This window comes from Acomys russatus, chromosome 4, assembly GCF_903995435.1.
Source record: "Acomys russatus chromosome 4, mAcoRus1.1, whole genome shotgun sequence".
NCBI lineage: Eukaryota > Metazoa > Chordata > Mammalia > Rodentia > Muridae > Acomys > Acomys russatus.
Genome location: NC_067140.1, coordinates 50,098,393 through 50,116,768, shown reverse-complemented (window position 1 = coordinate 50,116,768; position 18,376 = coordinate 50,098,393). Strand labels below are relative to the sequence as shown.

General features: G+C 42.9%; 1 protein-coding gene across 1 annotated transcript; it reads left to right on the top strand.

The window, feature by feature from the left end:
- The first annotated feature begins 7,659 nt into the window (after positions 1-7,659).
- On the top strand, positions 7,660-17,259 carry Grem1 (gremlin 1, DAN family BMP antagonist). The gene is made up of 2 exons (XM_051144338.1): positions 7,660-7,780; positions 15,624-17,259. The coding sequence occupies exon 2, from the start codon at positions 15,625-15,627 to the stop codon at positions 16,177-16,179; it is 555 nt and encodes a 184-aa protein (XP_051000295.1). The 5' UTR covers positions 7,660-7,780; position 15,624; the 3' UTR covers positions 16,180-17,259.
- Positions 17,260-18,376: the final 1,117 nt, after the last annotated feature.

Sequence of the window (18,376 nt, the reverse complement as noted above, 5' to 3'; positions counted from 1 at the left end):
TTTTCAAAAAATATAATAAAAGGAGCTTGAGAAGAATGTGGCTCAGAGGCTAAGAATGCTTGACACTCTCCTTGAGGAACTGAGTTTGCATACCAGCACCCACACTTGGTAACTTACAATCACCGGTAACTTCAGCTCCAAAGGGATGCGATGTTCTCTTCTGGCCTCTGTGGGCATCTATCTATACCTATGTGGAATACATACAGACAAAATAAATAAATAAATAAATAACTTTAAAAATACTTTTATTTTTTAATTTTAAAAATTATATTTCTTTTTTACAGATACATTTCTATTATTACACATAAATAAAATAAACTATATACCACAAGAATAACCACAAGACACTCAGGAATTATATAAATGTTACATTCATAGTGTTTTGGCTGTTTGTATTTGGCAAACTTGAAGAAAACATCTTTCCTATCTTGGTGAGTCTAAAATTCTGAATGAAAATCAACATCTATCATACCTCATCTCTATAAACTTGAAACATCAATCTAGACCTAAAAACATCTTAACCCCTAAACAACTAAGCTTAATTGTAAAACAAAACTATCTGGTATTCAACCCCATGAGAGACTTTAGAAGAAATAAAATTAATTATCTGAGTAAACAGGAAGTACAGGTTAGCAACTTCCAAAATGGAAAAAAAAAATGACAGAGACAGTTTGTTGCCTGAACAGTCATCCAAAACTCTCTATAACATTGGAGCATCATCTTCAGCTTTCTGTCCCAATATATCTGACAGACATATTTGTGAGGCAGGAACTATTGAGGACTTGCTTTGCCTGTCTTGGCAGAGTTTGGGCATCGATTCTGCCTGCATCCAAGCTTGCCCATTTTTAGGCAGAATTCTGTCAGTGGCCAAAATGAGGACATTTTGCTCAGTGGTTTATTTGCCACATCTGAAGCCATCTCCACAAGGAGGTCATTTGATGCTCATCATCTTCTTTGAGGTAGGCTGGGTGTTTCTAGCACTTAACATTTCTTATTGTCAATGAATCTTTAAAATAGTAAAAACATTTTAAAATGCTATATTCTGTAGGTCTCTGAGGTTTTTGAAGACCTTATCTAACTATTTTACCTATCTATCTATCTATCTATCTATCTATCTATCTATCTATCTATCTATTAAACCTAGGATGTGTATTCTTGTAATATAAATAGAGTAGTAATTGACATGACCATGATTTGATTAACTATTAACTTGTATAACTTACTTATCCTAAATAGCCTGCAATATCACTTTCAAAGTATTGGAGGTAAATCTTGTATTCCACTTGATTTGTATGTGATTTGTATGGGTACAGTACCTCATATAAGAGTAGAAATATATATGTATATATATAATCTGTGTGAAGAATAATCTTAAATTTGAATTCTATACTAATGTATCAAAATTGAACTTATTTTGTACCAATATGCAAAATTCTATACCAATGAATTAAAAATAACTTTGTGAATAACAATTAAGGCCTTAAGTTGAGGAGTAGATTCAATAATCTACTTTTTGTCCTATCATACCTGTGTATTGATATATTCCCCCTTTTTTCTTTTCAATCCCTATCTCCAAAGCTAAGAAAGACAGATAAAGGAGAAGAGAGACATCCCTGAATCCAACCTCATTTTCTCTCCGAATAAGACAAATAGTAACTTATAGCCAACTCCCAGTGAAAATAAACATCCATAGCCCAAGAAAGCAACCAAAAACCTATCCAACTCCCCTTAAGGGAAATGGGGCATCATTCTCTTAAGCTTCTTCTGGCTGATTTGGGTCAGATAATACATTTGTAGGTGCCCAAATAAAATTGGGAGAAAAAGTTAAGCAAGCTAGGTATAGCATTTGTGGTTCAGTTTCTAAATGTTGAGAAATTCCAGGGTTAATTGAAGTCCTGTGTGGGACAGTCTGAAATTCTGGACCAATTGGAATCAGAAGCTTTCTTCAAAGTTGTCCTGTTCTGATGAGGAACAGCAACTGAAGCACTTAGTGGTGGAGTTTTACACACACACACACACACACACACACACACACACACACACAGTAGAGGAAGGATCTGAAGTTAGGAAGGAGATAGGGCATTAAGGAGAGCTGGGAAGAGATAATATTGGATAGATATGATCAAAATATGTTGTGAAAATATGGCACAGAAAGGCCTAGTGTTGTGGTGTGCACCATTCATTTCAGCACAGGGAAGGCAGAGGCAGAGGCAGGCAGATTTCTATGAGTTTGAACCTAGCATGGCCCACAGAATTCCAGGTCAGCATGGGGCTACATATTGAGACCCTGTCTCAGATGGGAAGAAAGGAAGAGGAGGAGGAGGAGAATAAGAAATAGGAAGAATTTAAGGAATAAATAAAGTGTTGTTTTTTTTTTTTTTTTAAAGTTGACTGGAGGTGCCCTAGACACGAAGCTAATTCACCTCCCAGAAACTTTAAGTTATTAAAACATCCAAGTGCCAAGTGTGGACTATTTCTGTAAGAGTTGTTGGTCAGGTTGGTCCCAGAGGTCTCAAAACAACACAGACCATTGCTATTGCTTTTGGCAGCCCACCAGTACTCAATGGCAAAACCATCCAATTAAGCTACCACATACTTTTGTCAAAGAACATGAAGAAATCGAGCTTGCCCTGACCTGGTAGCTGCCCCAGTGCTGACTAACTTATATAGTGTCAGAAGGTGCTGTGCACTCTGCTGGAGGAAAAGGTCATGAACACTCTTACCTAGATGTCAACTCTTCAAGCTACAGTCACCAGCCTGGCTGGATGCTTCCACTGATGCAACAGTGGTATGGCAGTTAGTGGAGTAATCAACAGCTTTCTGATTGGATTTCAGGCCTGCTCCATAAGAAAGAGCGCATACCTGGTATTATAGCATTATCCAAGACCCTGTGGCTAGGGAGGTCATGGCCATAGAGGAAAAAAAAATGTACTATTATTTTGCTAAGTGGACATGGTATTAAAGTGACTTCTCAATATTTATCTCTATATCCATAAGTAGTTCAGCTCCCAGCCCTCATCAGAGAAGCCTTTTTTTTTTCCCAATGAATAATTAGTACAGAAACTTTTTGAGTTTGCCAAGTACCAAAAATAAATAACTGTGGAGTGCTTGGGTTTAAATAGAACATCTATGTAATCCTCCCTGCCAAGGCTCAGGGAACACTGTAGAATAAGTGAATGAAAAAAAAAAAAAAAAGAATACTAAGAGCTAGAGATTGGGGTTGACTGCCTTAAAATGATACCAGTTGGATACAACGCAACCAATGCATTCATGAACTCACTGTTACTATGGTTACATGTGTAAGACCTGCACGAGACTGAGTCTGTCAGCATTTTATCACAGAAGGGAGAATGGTTCATGTGACCTCCCCTTCTTTCAGTCACCATTAGCCTAAAGCAGTCCTGAGGGAGGGGTATCACATGGTTCAGTGATGCAGCAAGTGATATACCACACATAGCTAGTGTGCAGCCTGCCCATGCTCAGCTAGGCCACCTTATGTGAAGTCAGTAGGTTACATGCACACAGGGCATGGAAGGAGGAGGATGATTTTTTCCCCTGAAGAATAGAGGTTTCAGGCTGGAGAGATGGCTCAGCGGTTAAGAGCTTTGACTGCTTTTCCAGACAACCCAGGTTCAATTCCCAGCACCCACATGGCGGCTCACAACTGTCTGTAATTCCAAGTTCTGACAACCTCACACAGACATACATGTAGACAAAACAGTGATGTTCATAAAATAAAAATAAATAAAATTTTAAAACCCCCAAACTAAAAACAAACAAACAAACAAAAAAGAATAGAGGTTTCAGCGGGTGGAGGATAAGGGAATGAAACATGGTTATAAGTGGTAAAAATGACCCAAATTCAATACCTGTATGTAGGCAACTTTCAAATAATAAGGAATAAATATATTAGACAGGTAGCATTGCACACTCCTGTAATCCCAGCACTCAGGGAAGCAGAGGCAAGCAGCTCTCTGTGAGTTCGAGGCCAACCTGGTCTACAAAGCAGGTCCAGGACAGTCAAAGCCACACAGAGAATCCCTGTCTTGAAAAACAAAAACAAAATGAAACAAAAAGAATAAATATATTTTTCAAAACAGACTTCTGTAGTCACAGTGGAACAAACAAAAAACCCAACAAAACAGAGCATATCTGAATTCCCAGTGACTATGTGTTCATAAGTAAAATCCTATGTACTCACTTATTACTCATAATATGATCATATTTTACATGACTCAGTTTCCTGACAATATTGACTGTTGAATTATTTAAATTCCCTTGCATTAGACGTCCCTTTAAAATTTTTTCTGTTGCGTATATTAACTGCATAATCCCAGCAGTTCCCTTGTGACTTTTGTTTTGAGACAGAGTTCCACTCTGAAGTCCAGCTTGGCTTGAAACTCACTAGCACACGCAAGCTTCAAATTCATGACTATCTTTCTGCCTCAGCCTCTCAAGTGCAAGGGTTACAGGAAGAAGTACCATGACTGGCCAATGACTGGGGCATTTTTACACACAAATATGATGTTCTTTGGTCATATTCACTAGCAGTGGCTTTCTGTAGAAGTCATGATGTTTACATGCCAGTTAATGTTATGTCCCAATTCACAGTATACCATATAGAAACTAAGTGAAGAAACAGAGGCAGCTGTGAGCTCTTCTCCTGCCTCATATATCTCTGGGTCCTCGATAATAAACTTCTGTGGGTGCCTGTTTATTGATCTTCTTAGAAAGAACAAATACAGTAAAATTCAAAAGGTTATGTAAATTAAGTTAGAACATAAATCTAAAACCCAACATTTGACACCTAGTAAGCTTCTGATAAAAAGCTAAATAACACACACACACACACACACACACACACACACACACACACACACAGACAAAAGTGAGGGTCTCTAAGCAAAATCTTCCTACGAATGCCTTTTTAGGTCTTTCCCAAACATGGAAAACAGTTCTTGTCAGCACCTTAGGGGTAGCCATTCTATAAATGAATGAGTAAAACAAGAGACCTTTACAAACCAGTAGCCAATCAGGATGTACCCTCTCACATTACCTCCGAGTACTATGAAAGTGGCTTCACGAAGTGCAATCTACCATTTAGTGCTCAGGCACCTCAGATTTGACAGTTTCACTTGGACCTAGGCATGGTGGCTCATACCTGTAGTCCCAGCACTTGGGAGGTAAATAACAGGATTGCTGCAAGGGTAAGGGTAGGCCAGCCTACATTCTGAGGTCCTGTCTAAATTCTCCCTCCCACTTTGATGACCTTGAGTCATTGCCCCCTTGTTAAAAGCAAAATTTCCTTGCAGTTAGGCTTAAAGGGTTCTAAAGAATCTCTACTCTGCTACATCCATCCAGATTACATAATGGCTGATGACAACTGGCTGTGAGCTGTGAAAGTGCAGATAAAAAGTAAAACACGTGCCTATCTACATAAACACTTACAAACATCCTAGCCTCTAAGCTGAAGAAGCTAAGGCCTCTGCTGCTGTGTTCTCAGTGGGGACATTCCCAGCATTTGGCCCGACTGACAGTACTATTTAGTGGAAATACGCCCAACCTCCTCAGCCCACAGGGATTCACCGAATCCCAGGTATGTGTTAAACATCATATGTTATGGCATGTAATCAAAGCAACCAAAATAGAAAAGGTCCTGCTGCTCTCATGAAGTTTACATTTTAGAAAATACTTGGGGGACAGGGAATGATGGATGAGGAAGAAGAAAAATGATGTAATGACTGGGAGACGAAATGGTGTGTGGAGAAAGCCCTTAGCATCAGTGCTCCAAAAACTGTCATTTTAAGGAGGGTAATTTCACCTCTTTGCATTTTTAGTTGGCATAGTTTGTATGAGTCTGGGGGTGTAATTAAAGCTTTGATTTTAGATGAGAGGGAGTTAATGAGTTTATAAAATAAACTCCCTTTTCTCTGGAGGAAATTGTTCTCACACTGGCTCCAAGCACCCTGTTGGTGGGATCCAGTGGACTGCACTCATTGCATAAGAACACTGTAGGCTTCTGACTCATAGCTCTCCTTAAGGCTCATTGACTAGGATAGATCTTGAAGCCCACTAAATGTTCCTATTCTGTAAACAACTATGAGCTATGGGGGGGCGGAGAGAGAGAGAGAGAGAGAGAGAGAGAGAGAGAGAGAGAGAGAGAGAGAGAGAGAGAATATAAGGCTTTCAAGTATAGAACTTAACATTCAGTTACCCTATTAACAGAAGCTTCCATCTTCTCTCTCTCTCTCTCTCTCTCTCTCTCTCTCTCTCTCTATATATATATATATATATATATATATAATAACAGTACTTATTAGGTGTTCAATATGTTTCCCCTAACACTTGATAAAAAGTGTGCATGCTGGTTCATGGCTTAGTTTTATTTTCTTTCTAGCCAAGTGTTTCTATCACAAAAGTTTCATAGGTGTTTTGGTTCTTTTCACTGTAAGCAACACAGGCATCTTCACATTTCTCTCGACATATATTTTGCCAAGTCTTCATTTGACCTGGCTGTTGTCTTCAGACCCTACAGACTGGTTGATTCTTGCATGGACTGCAACTTCAACATGCAAACCCGATGGCTCCTTGAAGAGGTGATTTTCAGGCTAAGAGAAGAAATGAATGTGTTGTCTCATCAGTGGGAAAATATTTATACCATTGCTGGGTTTCATTCTACCCATCAAGTTGTTCGTAATGACTGCAGAATGTGTCAGCAGGTTTTCCCTTAAGTGGGTTTTTTGTCTGAAGCTATTGGGAAGACATTTCCTTTGGCTAACATTATTTTCCCCTCATTTATTCATTTCCGATGTGCTACAGAAAAACCCTTGTCGCCTATTGATAGTTCTTTCGTTCTTTAAGGCCTTTTATAGATGGAAACGTTGCATGACTATTGAGGATTTTTGAGTTTTATTCTTCTGTCCATACAGTCAGCTGAAGCAGATGGGCGTCTGAGGCGAGGGAGCTGGTGGAGGGCAAGGAGAGGAGGGCATCTTGTTTGCTACAGGCTTTTGCCAGCTCTTGGGGAGAATGCTTGTGTTAACACCAGCCCAAGGGTCAGCGCCCTCTGAGTTGGGGGCGGCCTCGGGCAGCGCTGCTAAGGCTCCTCCATTGCTTGACTAGAGGGTCCAGCAGTACTGTTCTCCCCAATGATAAGGAATCACTTAGCTTGAAGCGATCCGCTAGTTGTTTCTCTGCCCAGCTCAGACAGTGCTCCTGAAGGTGGAGTCCCAAGCAGGCGAAGCTCAATCGGCTAGAGGAGTAGCCCAGGCCTGGGACTGGAGAGGAATGAGGGGCTGGGAGCCTGGGTCGGGGGATTTCCTCCCGAGCTCCCCTCTCCAACAGGAGCGGAAAATGTGATTTGCTGTGCATTCCAGGCGCGGTTCCCTGGGGTGACCTCTCCCACCCAGCCGGGCGGGGTGGGGGGTGGGAGTAGACAAAGAGGCGAGGCGGGCGGAGAGGGGACCCCGCAGGGAAGCAGGAGGGGTGCAGTGGGCGGGGGCACTACCGGGAAAGGGGGCGGATAGCGGGTCCCGTGGCGGCGACGGCGCCTGACCAATGGAGAGACGCGGGCCCCCAGGCGCTTGGCCGCCGGCATTTAAACCGGAGACCAGGAGATGCCTGACACTCGCGCCCTTCGCGGACCTGAAGACCCAGAGGACCGTGGTTCCGTCACTCTTCATCACTTTCCTTCCGCGCCGAGCCCCAGTGGCTCGAGCCGTGGCCGCACGCAGTGTCACGCGTCCACAGCGAAGGACCCGAAGACCCACGGTATTGACAGGTGAGCGCGGTAGCACTCGTGTGTGTGTGTGTGTGTGTGTGTGTGTGTGTGTGTGTGTGTGTGTGTGTGTGTGTGTGTGTGTGTGTGTCTTGGTACTCAGGCTTGGCAAGCAGTCCCTAGGGCCCATACCACCCCAAGTCTTTCTCAGTGCGATGGAGCCCTTTGACGCACTATAGTCCTGAGGTTCCCTGGAGTCGGCCTTGAAGATCGAGTCTGGTCCTTCCTGTCGTCGTGGAGATAGTTGCTGTGACCTCGGGGCACTGGGTCTACAGGGAAAGGTAGGGAGAGGAGTTGTCAAGAGTGTGCACCCCGTTTCCACTTTCGAGAGCCTTGCAAACACCGTCCTGGTGCTTAAAGCACAGAGCCCGCGGGTGTCGCCTGCCGGGACAGCGCACAGTTGCCTCGTTCTGAGCGATGGAGCATGTGAGCAGAAGCTGACCTCGCTGCAAGTTGCAACCAGAGACAGCCGGGAGGGTTGGGCGCGGGACTGGGACTAGGGCGTTTCTTGGAGCAGTGGTCCCAGCGCGGTGAGTGGTAACTGCTGAGGACATAAGAATTCGTGGCGTGTGTTTGTTTGCGGGTATGGTAGGTGTGATGGAGACAGAATCCTCGTGGCTCAACAACCGCGAAGAATCCGGGCTAGAGTGCTTTGCTGCCTGCGGTGCTCCCGGGGCAGGCGCTACACAGTTGCGTGCTAACTATGCTCAGGCAGGCGTTTGGCTTTCTGTTCTGAGCCTCTCCGGGTTCCACGCTCTCATCCTCCTTACTGCAGACGTGCAGGCGCCGGGCAGCCACTACTGGCTGGTTCCCACTTCCGCGGATGTCGGCTGATGCGTACCCCACAGGCACCCGTCTCGCCTCGCTGCGCCTCGCTAGGGACTCCACTCTAGCGCGCATCGTCTCTGCTCTTAGCCTATTCCAGTGAGCCCTCTCTATCGCGTAGTGGAAGTCTAGAGTGGATGGGGAAGCCGATGTGCCTGTCATCTCCCTGGTTCTAGTTATCTACAGAATTCTCGTTTGGGAAGAACCAACTCTGTACAGCTGTGGATTGGCTATTCCCACCTCTGGAGCTCTTCAGTTTAGTGTTTTTCTATGGCCAGGGCCTTTGACCGAGAACCAAGAGCAAGACTGGTAAGGATGCAAGACGACCAGACTTTGCTCTGAGCACTTTCCCCGCGCGAGCGTAAACTGGCTCGCTGGTGAGGCTCTGTAGCCATCTTCCCCTCCTCAATCGAATCCAAACCCCTACTCTTTGATGGAGAAATATAGCCTAGAAGTGAGGGGTTAAAAATCTCCTCTTAACTGTTAGAGGGCAGAATGACGACCATCAGTAGGTAATTGGATCTCTTGGTGGAAAGAGCAAACCCAAGTGGTGCACACGTCTGTTTATGTTCCCCTGAGATGGTGCCAGGATAGGAACTGATTAAAACAATCTATTGTGTTCAATGGGTCACCAGGGCTTTAAGCTGTCCCAGAGACTCCAGAGTGGTGGTTTCCTTCTGACTGGTCTTACAAGTTAAATAAATAGCACAGAAGAGGTTAAGATAACCCCATTCCAGGGTGAGGAGTCTTCTTTCACCCCAGGGCTGCCCTCCCCCCTTTTTTTCTTTTTGGGACAAGGCAGGCGGCACAGGGGGACTTGGGAGTACAGACTTTTCAAAGCAAAGAGGGAAAAAGATCTTAAGAAAACAAGAACCTCCTTCACCACCTTTCCAGCCAAGTCTACAGATGTGGGTGCTGCTAGTACTCTCATCAGACACATTGCACCCTTGGATTTGTTAAAAGTTACCGATTATTTAAGGCTTCTCTGAGTGTGTGTGTGTGTGTGTGTGTGTGTGTGTGTGTGTGTGTGTGTGTGTTTAACCCCCAGGTCATTGTAGGAATTAGAGTCTTTTGTAAACGTTGTAATTTCACAGCTTTCTTATTTTCTTTAAAGTTCACTTTGAATGAAATGTTTTGGTAACCCACAATCTGTAGGAAATCCAGGTTGGCTAATGTGGTTTTCACACCAGCACTTACACCGGGAAGAACAGAAACACATTAAGTCCTCACATCTCTCAATGTCCACCTTGTGGACTTCTAAATTTAAGCTGTTGGTGACCTCGGTCTTAATGGTTCAGTATACAAAGTGATGGAATATAAAAAACCCACTGTCCTAGAGTTCTTCCCAAGAACTGCTTGTTAGCAGCAAAACTTTGGAGTATGTTTCAGAATGCAAAGCCAAAGATATGCAGGAGAGCTCAAGCCTTTTCTGTAAAGGGGAGAAGAAGAAGGCAGTTAGGAGCGGTGACTGCATCCTTAACTGAGAAGCACTGACCAGGCAAGTGCCACCAGTCCATCTGCAAAGAATTTTCTTTAGTTTTAACATATGTTCATAGAAATGCAAAGTCCAACAGGAATTCTTGTGACAGAAGTCTTTTTCTTTGCATGCAAACATGAAGATACAAAATAGATAATTATTAGATTTACAATATTCTTCAGAATTTACTGCATTAAAAAGTAAAGCCACATGTTCCTTGTTAAATGTACTGTGCTGGACGCCATTGGCAGAGTGACTGAGGACATGTTAGAATTAGCTAGAACTGGGCTCGGACCCGGGCTATCCACCTTATAAAGTATGTGACCTTGGACGAATTCCTGATTAGTAACAGGAAAACATTATGGTATACCTCATATTTTATTGTGACAAAACTTGGACAGTATTTAGTATAATGCCTGACATAGTAAGGGCTAAAAAAAATAAGTACTTTAAAAAACAAAACAAAACAAAACAAACAAACAAACAAACAAACAAACAAAAAAACAGTGGTTGTGCTGGGCACAAGAGACCAGAGGGAGATTCTGAATTTAGTCTGGAATCCCACATGTACTTACCATTATAAAATGCAACATATAACTTGGCCATCACTCAGTAGTGCTGTTTGGTGAGCATTTGATATTTATGCCTTCTAATTCATTTCCTGTTGATACAAACTATTGTATACAATTACTAACTTCACTTAAAAAAATCATCCAGGGAACTATGAATATATTTAGCCACCAGGTGTCTCCTCCTTGCCTCGTGTAGTGTTTGTTGGGTTCCAGCCTGACTTAGCCCAATTTGGCAGATTATTCTTCAGAGATCTGCAACATGCAGGGAATAAATTTTATGACATGTGCCAATCATGAATTTTTCTTATCTCCTTGGTGTAACTTGTCTGAGAAATAAATCAACCTTTATTCTTATTAAGGAATTCACTAGTTAATTTCTAAAAGTTCATTCTAAAATTTACAATTAAGGATCTAACTAAAATTAACTTTCATTCTCCTTAAATATTAAGGCACAAGGGAAAAAGAAATGGATTCTTTTAAAATCTGGCCTGCCTATAAAGCATTTGCAGAAAGTTCCATTGTGTTTTATGCCAGGAGAATGAGCTGATGTCATTCTTGTTGCCTGTCTTTCTAAAGGTCATTCAGAAGGAACAATGACGCAGTTCAGGTACACACATCTGGAGTTCACTGTACTTCCTACTCAAAACTCCATTTAACTCACAGAATGAGCAGGTTGCTTGGCTAATGTAAGAGACACGTTGAGAAGTGTGTTGAAAGATTTCTAAATACATCGAGAATATTGGAAACAAGTCATACATACTTTTTGGATTTCCAAATCTCCAGACTCCAAAGAGTATTCTTAGTGCTTTTGTGACATTTTTGACAAAATTACCAGGGCAGAGGTGATTACGATGGCTTTCCTTGCTTGTAGGTGTTCATTCTTGAACAACAATGGAATTGGGGACAAGTAGGAAGCAGTGAAGACCTGTTTTGAGGGTCTGTCCTTTGAGACAAGTGATTGGAGGAGGGCAGCAGCGGAAGAAGGAGAAAGAGACGAGGGTGACATAAAGCTTGCTGGCAAAGAGTGGCAGAGAAAGCTGGCCTCAGAATATTAGCAGAAATGCACTCAGGGCATGTTAACGTGGGGGTTGGAATGAAGAACGATACGATCTGTAAAAGAGAACCAAGGGCGATGCTCACTGCATGTGATGATGCACTCTGAGTTCGTGGAATGCATCTGAATGCAATGATGTGAATAGGATATTTTCAAAATGGAAACTACTATGGAATTAATGATTGGACATGGGTGGGGAGCCGTGAGGATCCAAATCTGGACCAATATTTGGATTGATTTTTGAGTCATGTAGCACACTGCTAGGGGTTGATGTGGAAAGAATTGTCCTCAAGGAAATGTCATCTTCTTTATTTGCTACATGCCAATGACACACAAAAATTACTAAGCATTTGGTGGAAACATAGTTGCAATTTCAAGAGGAAAACCCCCTAATTCCTTGGTTGAGTAATCAACACTAGCTAGTAGGGGCCTTGATGAATGGGCAGGGTGATGGGCAGAGGTGGCTTCAGTCTTGCCTGTGCTGCTCCCCATACTCTTCCTCAAGTGGACCGTCAGAAGGGCACTGCGCATTCTACTCAGGCAGAGCAGTGACGTGTTCCCTTTGTTGATGTTCTTGGATGGTTTGTTTGTTTCTCTGAAACACACGGTAAAGTTTAAGAACCTAAAAGCCTCACAATAAACCAATAAAGATTAAGCATTTTAAAATGATAAAATAAAAAAACACATGCTTTTTTTTACAAAGAATTTTTAACAAGTCTTAGTTTGAATTTTTTCTTTTTCTTTTCATTTTTACTTTTTTCTCTTTTACTTTTCTTTAGTGAAAAGTCAGCCAGATGTAGACTCTTTTGGTTTATGAGGTACACACTCTTGCATAAGAACAGAATTTTTCTCAAATTAAAACCCAAACCATAGTCAACTAAGTGTGAAAATATTGCTTTATCACTGGGTTAAAATAAAACTCATAGTATCCTGCATAGGACCAAATAAGAACTTGAGAATACTTGGAGCTTTCCTAGAAAAAGAAAGATAAGTGTTACAGAGCTGTCTAGGCTAGGAAAAAAAAAAAAAAACTACACTGCTGAAGGTCAGGAGGCAAAAGCACTGCAGGGAGCTGGCACCTTGACACCAGTGATGAAAAGGACAGAAACTGTATCAGATGTATGTGGTATAAAACCAGCCACTTAAATGTTCAGGAGCACCTCCTTTGTGTCAGACACAAAGGGTCAGATGATGAATTAGCCCTCATCAACCCTCAGGGTAGATATCTGTGCAGTAACAGATGCAAATAAGCCAGGAAAGAAAAGTTCAACAAGCAAGGGGTCCTGAGTTGGTCTGAAAAAATTAATTGCAGCTTTGTGAATGGACATTTGTAGAATAATAATGCCCTATGTCATAAACTGCCACGTGCACAATCAGCCTCAGCTTGGCCTTTGTGGTTGTGGACACTGAAAGGGTGACCTGGCCTGGAGGTTATGCTTTAGTAGATGTGCAGGAAGATTCTCAAACTAGGTCTAGGGGCGATCTATGTAATATTCCTTGGAAATTAGCAGCGAATGTGTTTTCTTTTAGCTCTTCACCTTTTATTTTAGTTTCTGGCCCTCAATTGGGAGCCATCAGAAACTTATGAAAATGTTTCAGAGTCACATTATATTTGGTGGGATACAGAATGGTCATGGGTCAAGTTACCCCTGGCCTCTGGAGAAAATCTGTACAATTTTATAACTGGACTATTTTCATGAGTGGTGTTTTAAAGACAAAACAAAGCTATTATTATTATTATTATAATTATTTGCTGTGGTGGTCAGCATGACTCGAGTTAAGGAACAGAGATGTTGTAACACAAGCTGACAAAAGCCAGGGAACCTACAGTTGGCACAGGAGTTAAATGTCACATTATCAACCCCAAACTTGAACCTGCTCCAAAGTATTAAGTTAATGTTGGAAAATGATGCCATTTAAGAATATTTTTAATGCGACATCCAATTATCTTGGTTTGACACTAGCCTTAGGGTTGAATGGCCCTCATTTGGCAGAGGTTGTTCCTTAAAGAAGATACATCTTATGCTGCTTTTGTCTCTTAAAGATAATTGGTCTAGATAATGATACCAACTTGCCTGGTTTCTTGAAGATTAAGGCTCTATGAAATAAGGCTATGTTAATATGCACTTAGTGGGTGCCACATGCAATGCTGGTATTCAGTGGGGAGAAAATGGATGCTTCACAGCTGTGTTCTTGCAAAGCAAACCATAGCATGGGGCACAGGAGACCTCAGGGCACCATCATGACTGGAAGAAAGGCTATGAATCTGAAACTGTTATCCTTGAAAAGAAAGTCCTTCAGTGTTTTAATAACTCTTGGTGTGCCCCATGCCAACACGTGTTACAGTGTTGACCTGGGTGGGAAAACTGACTGACTGACTGAATCAGGGTCTACCAGTTCCCCAGATGACTGTGTCAAGGGAGACTGCCCCAGGAGAGTCCTGACAACCTGCTGCCTCTCCTTACCTTCTCCTCCTGTTGGCTCTGCCCTTTCTGAATGACCTTGTCTCTGGAAGAGGCTTCTTTTTGTTTTCTTTACTCCATTCATGTCTCTCCATCTATGTTTCTTTCCCTATCCCCTCCAAGTTTTGCCCCTCCCCCCTCTCTCTATCTAATAAATGGTGAATACCCTTGCCATATATGATTCATATCAAGGTCCAAACTTGCTCACAATTCACTGTCATCAATGCTTATGATACTTATGAATGTAAATATTTATGTACTCATTCTGTTGTGCCTGTTTTTCTACCTTTATTTTATTCATTCATTAGTTTTTTTTTTTTTTTTTTTACATATTTTAGGCCAGGAGTGGTGGTGGCACACTTTAATCCCAGCACTTGGGAGGCAGAGGCAGGTAGATCTCTGTGAATTCAAGACCAGCCTGTTCTACACAGTGAGTCCAGAACAGCCATGGCTATTTAGTGAGATCCTGTTTCAAAAACAAACAAACATTTTTTACATGTTTTAGATATAATTATCTACATACAAAATACACATGTGATATGAAAACAGAAGAAGAACTATTTGGGGAAAGGAAGGACACAGGAAAACAGTAGAGGGGAGGTAAGGATAAACAAGGCATGGTGACAGATACATCTTAAAATTCATAATGAAACTCATTTTGTACACTAACTTAAAAATTAAAGTCAAAGGAATTAAAGGCCTACCTGGTCAATTAATCAGACAGAAAAATTCTATACATACATATAGGTGCATATATGAGTGACATATTTCAACACCCTCCCCCCCAAAAAATAGAAAAGTGAGAGCTAGAGAGATGGCTCAGCAGTTAAAAACACTATATTTTCCAGAGTACCTGAGTTCAGTTTCCAGCACCCACATTGGGTCACTAACAACTGCCTATAACTCCAGCTCCAGGGATTTTGAGATACTCTTTTGCCCTCCTCAGGGATATAAATATGCAGGAGGGGCGGGGGGAGAGGACATAGCATAAAGAGTGATCCCAAACATCCTTTTAGTCTCCTGTCCAACATCCTTCCTCTTAGGTTGCTCTTCCGTTGCAAGCTGCCTGGTCTCTTTCCAATGCCTGAAGAGTAAAAAGTCTCATGTTGTCAAATTCAAGAATAAATACAGTTAAGTGAACATTAAGAAAAAGTCACATGCAATTGTGTCAGGAGCCAGTAGGGAATTCTTGTGGGAGCTGATGAGATGAAGAGACAGGTCCTGACTGAGTTTAAAGCTTGGCAAATCCACTGGGTGACCTGTGTTGAATAACTCAGTTTGATGGCCGAGAGCGTAATGAGAATAATCATATTTAATAGCTAGTGATCCTGTAAGAAGTCAGTGCAACTGAAGTGTGTAGTGAGTACAATATAAGATGTTAGGTGCAATTATTAATTTTTATTAAATAACTTTCTCATCGTCTGTGTTTCCCCCTCTCTGTGTCCCCCCTGTCTAGAATGAACCGCACCGCTTACACTGTGGGAGCTTTGCTTCTCCTCTTGGGGACCCTACTGCCGGCTGCTGAAGGGAAAAAGAAAGGGTCCCAAGGAGCCATCCCACCTCCAGACAAGGCTCAGCATAATGACTCGGAGCAGACCCAGTCCCCACCACAGCCTGGCACCAGGACCCGGGGCAGGGGTCAAGGGCGGGGCACCGCCATGCCAGGCGAGGAGGTGCTGGAGTCCAGCCAAGAGGCCCTGCACGTGACAGAGCGCAAGTACCTGAAGCGTGATTGGTGCAAAACTCAGCCCCTGAAGCAAACCATCCACGAGGAGGGCTGCAACAGCCGCACCATCATCAACCGCTTCTGCTACGGCCAATGCAACTCCTTCTACATTCCCCGGCACATCAGGAAGGAGGAAGGCTCCTTTCAGTCTTGCTCCTTTTGCAAACCCAAGAAGTTCACCACCATGATGGTCACACTCAATTGTCCTGAGCTACAGCCACCCACTAAGAAGAAAAGGGTCACACGCGTGAAGCAGTGTCGTTGCATATCCATCGACTTGGATTAAAGCAAAGCGGGCACGTCCAGCCTGTCATAGCCTTGCCGAGAGCTACACCTAAACCACTCGATTCCTACTTGGCTTAAACCTAGAGGCCAGGAGAACCAGCAGTTGCTTCTGGCAGGAGGCTGCTTATGCATAGTGTACGCGCATGAGTGTGCATGGGTGCCTGTGGATGCTTCCAAACACCAGCGGAAACAGCCTCTGCTAGAAGGCACTTCCTGTTACTCTGCTTCAAATGGTCGGAAATGTCCTCACCACTGGACCCAAACACCCACAGGGGCAGGGCTGTAGTTGACTTTGCCTTTGTATTCCATGCGCCCTCCTGGGCGCTAGGATTTCACTTGATAATGAATACTAACGGAAGAGGTAGCTCTGAGGGCCGCATTAGACTCGGAACTGTTCAGAGCTTGCTCTTCCACAACCCATCTCTTTCTTTGCTTCCCTGACATCTCAGTCCTAGGCCATGTTCCTAAATTAATTCACTTGACCAAGGGTGTAAACTTCTTCCATCTTGTGAAGAACGTCCAGAATGTGAGGAGACATGTGTTGGAGGACAAACAGGACAGAGGGTTGACTCAGGAGCGTTGAGGCTGAGGACCAGTCTGGGCTAGTGAAATTCAGTAGCAAGCTGTTCAGAGTTTGCAAGTTGTTCTCTAAAAACACTGTGAGCTTTGCATCAGCGAAAAGGTTTTCCTGGCATTTAAAAGAATTCAGATGCATAGAGGATAAACATTAAAAAAAATGAAATAATTCTCTGTGAGCTACTGAAACTACCTGTAACCCAAAGTTAAGACTGAAGTATTGACCACTCCTGTTTTAAGAACCAAGCGAGTGAAAACAACAACAACAAATATGGCCTCCTACTTTACTTCGCCTCTCAGGAGGACAACTGAGAGCCTTGTGCATTGGGATAAGAAAAGACAAGAGCCTCCTCCTAAGCTTAGTTTATCTGGATTGACATTGCTTTCCCATCATTCCTGTGCTTCAGAGATGCACAAGCTTGTGATAAAACTCCCGCCTTTGCTGACACCTGCCAATAAGGAACAGTCTAAGATGAGAGAGCTACCCACTCCTTTTGAATTAGACATGTATAGGGGCTTTTTTGCTTGGCACTTGTTGGGGAGAGAGAGAGAGAGAGAGAGAGAGAGAGAGAGAGAGAGAGAGAGAGAGAGAGAGAGAGAGAGAGAGAGAGAGAGAGAGACTGCACCTGCTAGGTAGTGCTAGGGGAGAGGTTAAGGGCCTTAACTGCCTCTTCTTCATTTGCTCTCAGAGGGTCTATAAAAAGTTCCATTAGGAAACCAGAGCACTAGGGTATATTAACAGGCTGCCTACTCCCAGTGGATCTATCGACCATTGTAATCATTATGTCGACTATAGATGTTGTCCTCTGAAAACACCTGGGCCCCAAATGCCCACTTAGCATTCATGTAAGGGCCAAAGAGAAAGGTGGGTGGGTCTTGGTACATTTAGGATTAGCTAAGCAATATTTCTTCAGACTGAGATTCTAGCTATAAATACCCCAAATTCCATCTTTGTCTTTCCCTCCCAGAGTCACTAGTCAAATTACATGTCATTTGGAAGGCAGACATTCACTGCCCATTAAAGATGCCACAGTCAAAAAACCATTGGAAGTAAAGAAATGTTTTATTTTGGCCTAGCCCACTCTCACGTGACATCTAACTAGGAACCACGCTGTAAGGCAAAAGCTGTCTTGAATTCCCAAAACAGCAACTCTAGAAGTCACTACTGGTGATTGCACAGTGGATGACTTTGTGCAAGCAGAATCTGTGTATTTCATTTGTACTGTGTGCTCCTTCCCTGAATCTATGGGTCTTCCACATCCACTGCCAATAAGTCCCAGGACGGATTTGATTAAGCCCACAGATGGAAAGGCAGAGCTTTGAGGGCAGTGAAGAGTGAAAACTAAAGGGGGAAGAAGCTAAGCCACACTAGACAGGAAAATGACACTCCGTACTAAGAAACACTGAGTGTCTTGTTTTAGTCCTGCCACAGACATGTAATATTGTTAAAACATGGTAGGCTGGTAGCCTCACTTACCTTCCAAGAGCTCGTGCCATAGTCTCTCATGTAACTTGGATTTGGATCATGTCAAGAGGATTGCCTCGCCACAATTAGCTTCTTGGGAGCTCTCAGCAGCGCAAGAACCTTAAAAGCACATCACTGGCCAAAGAGCGGGAGATCT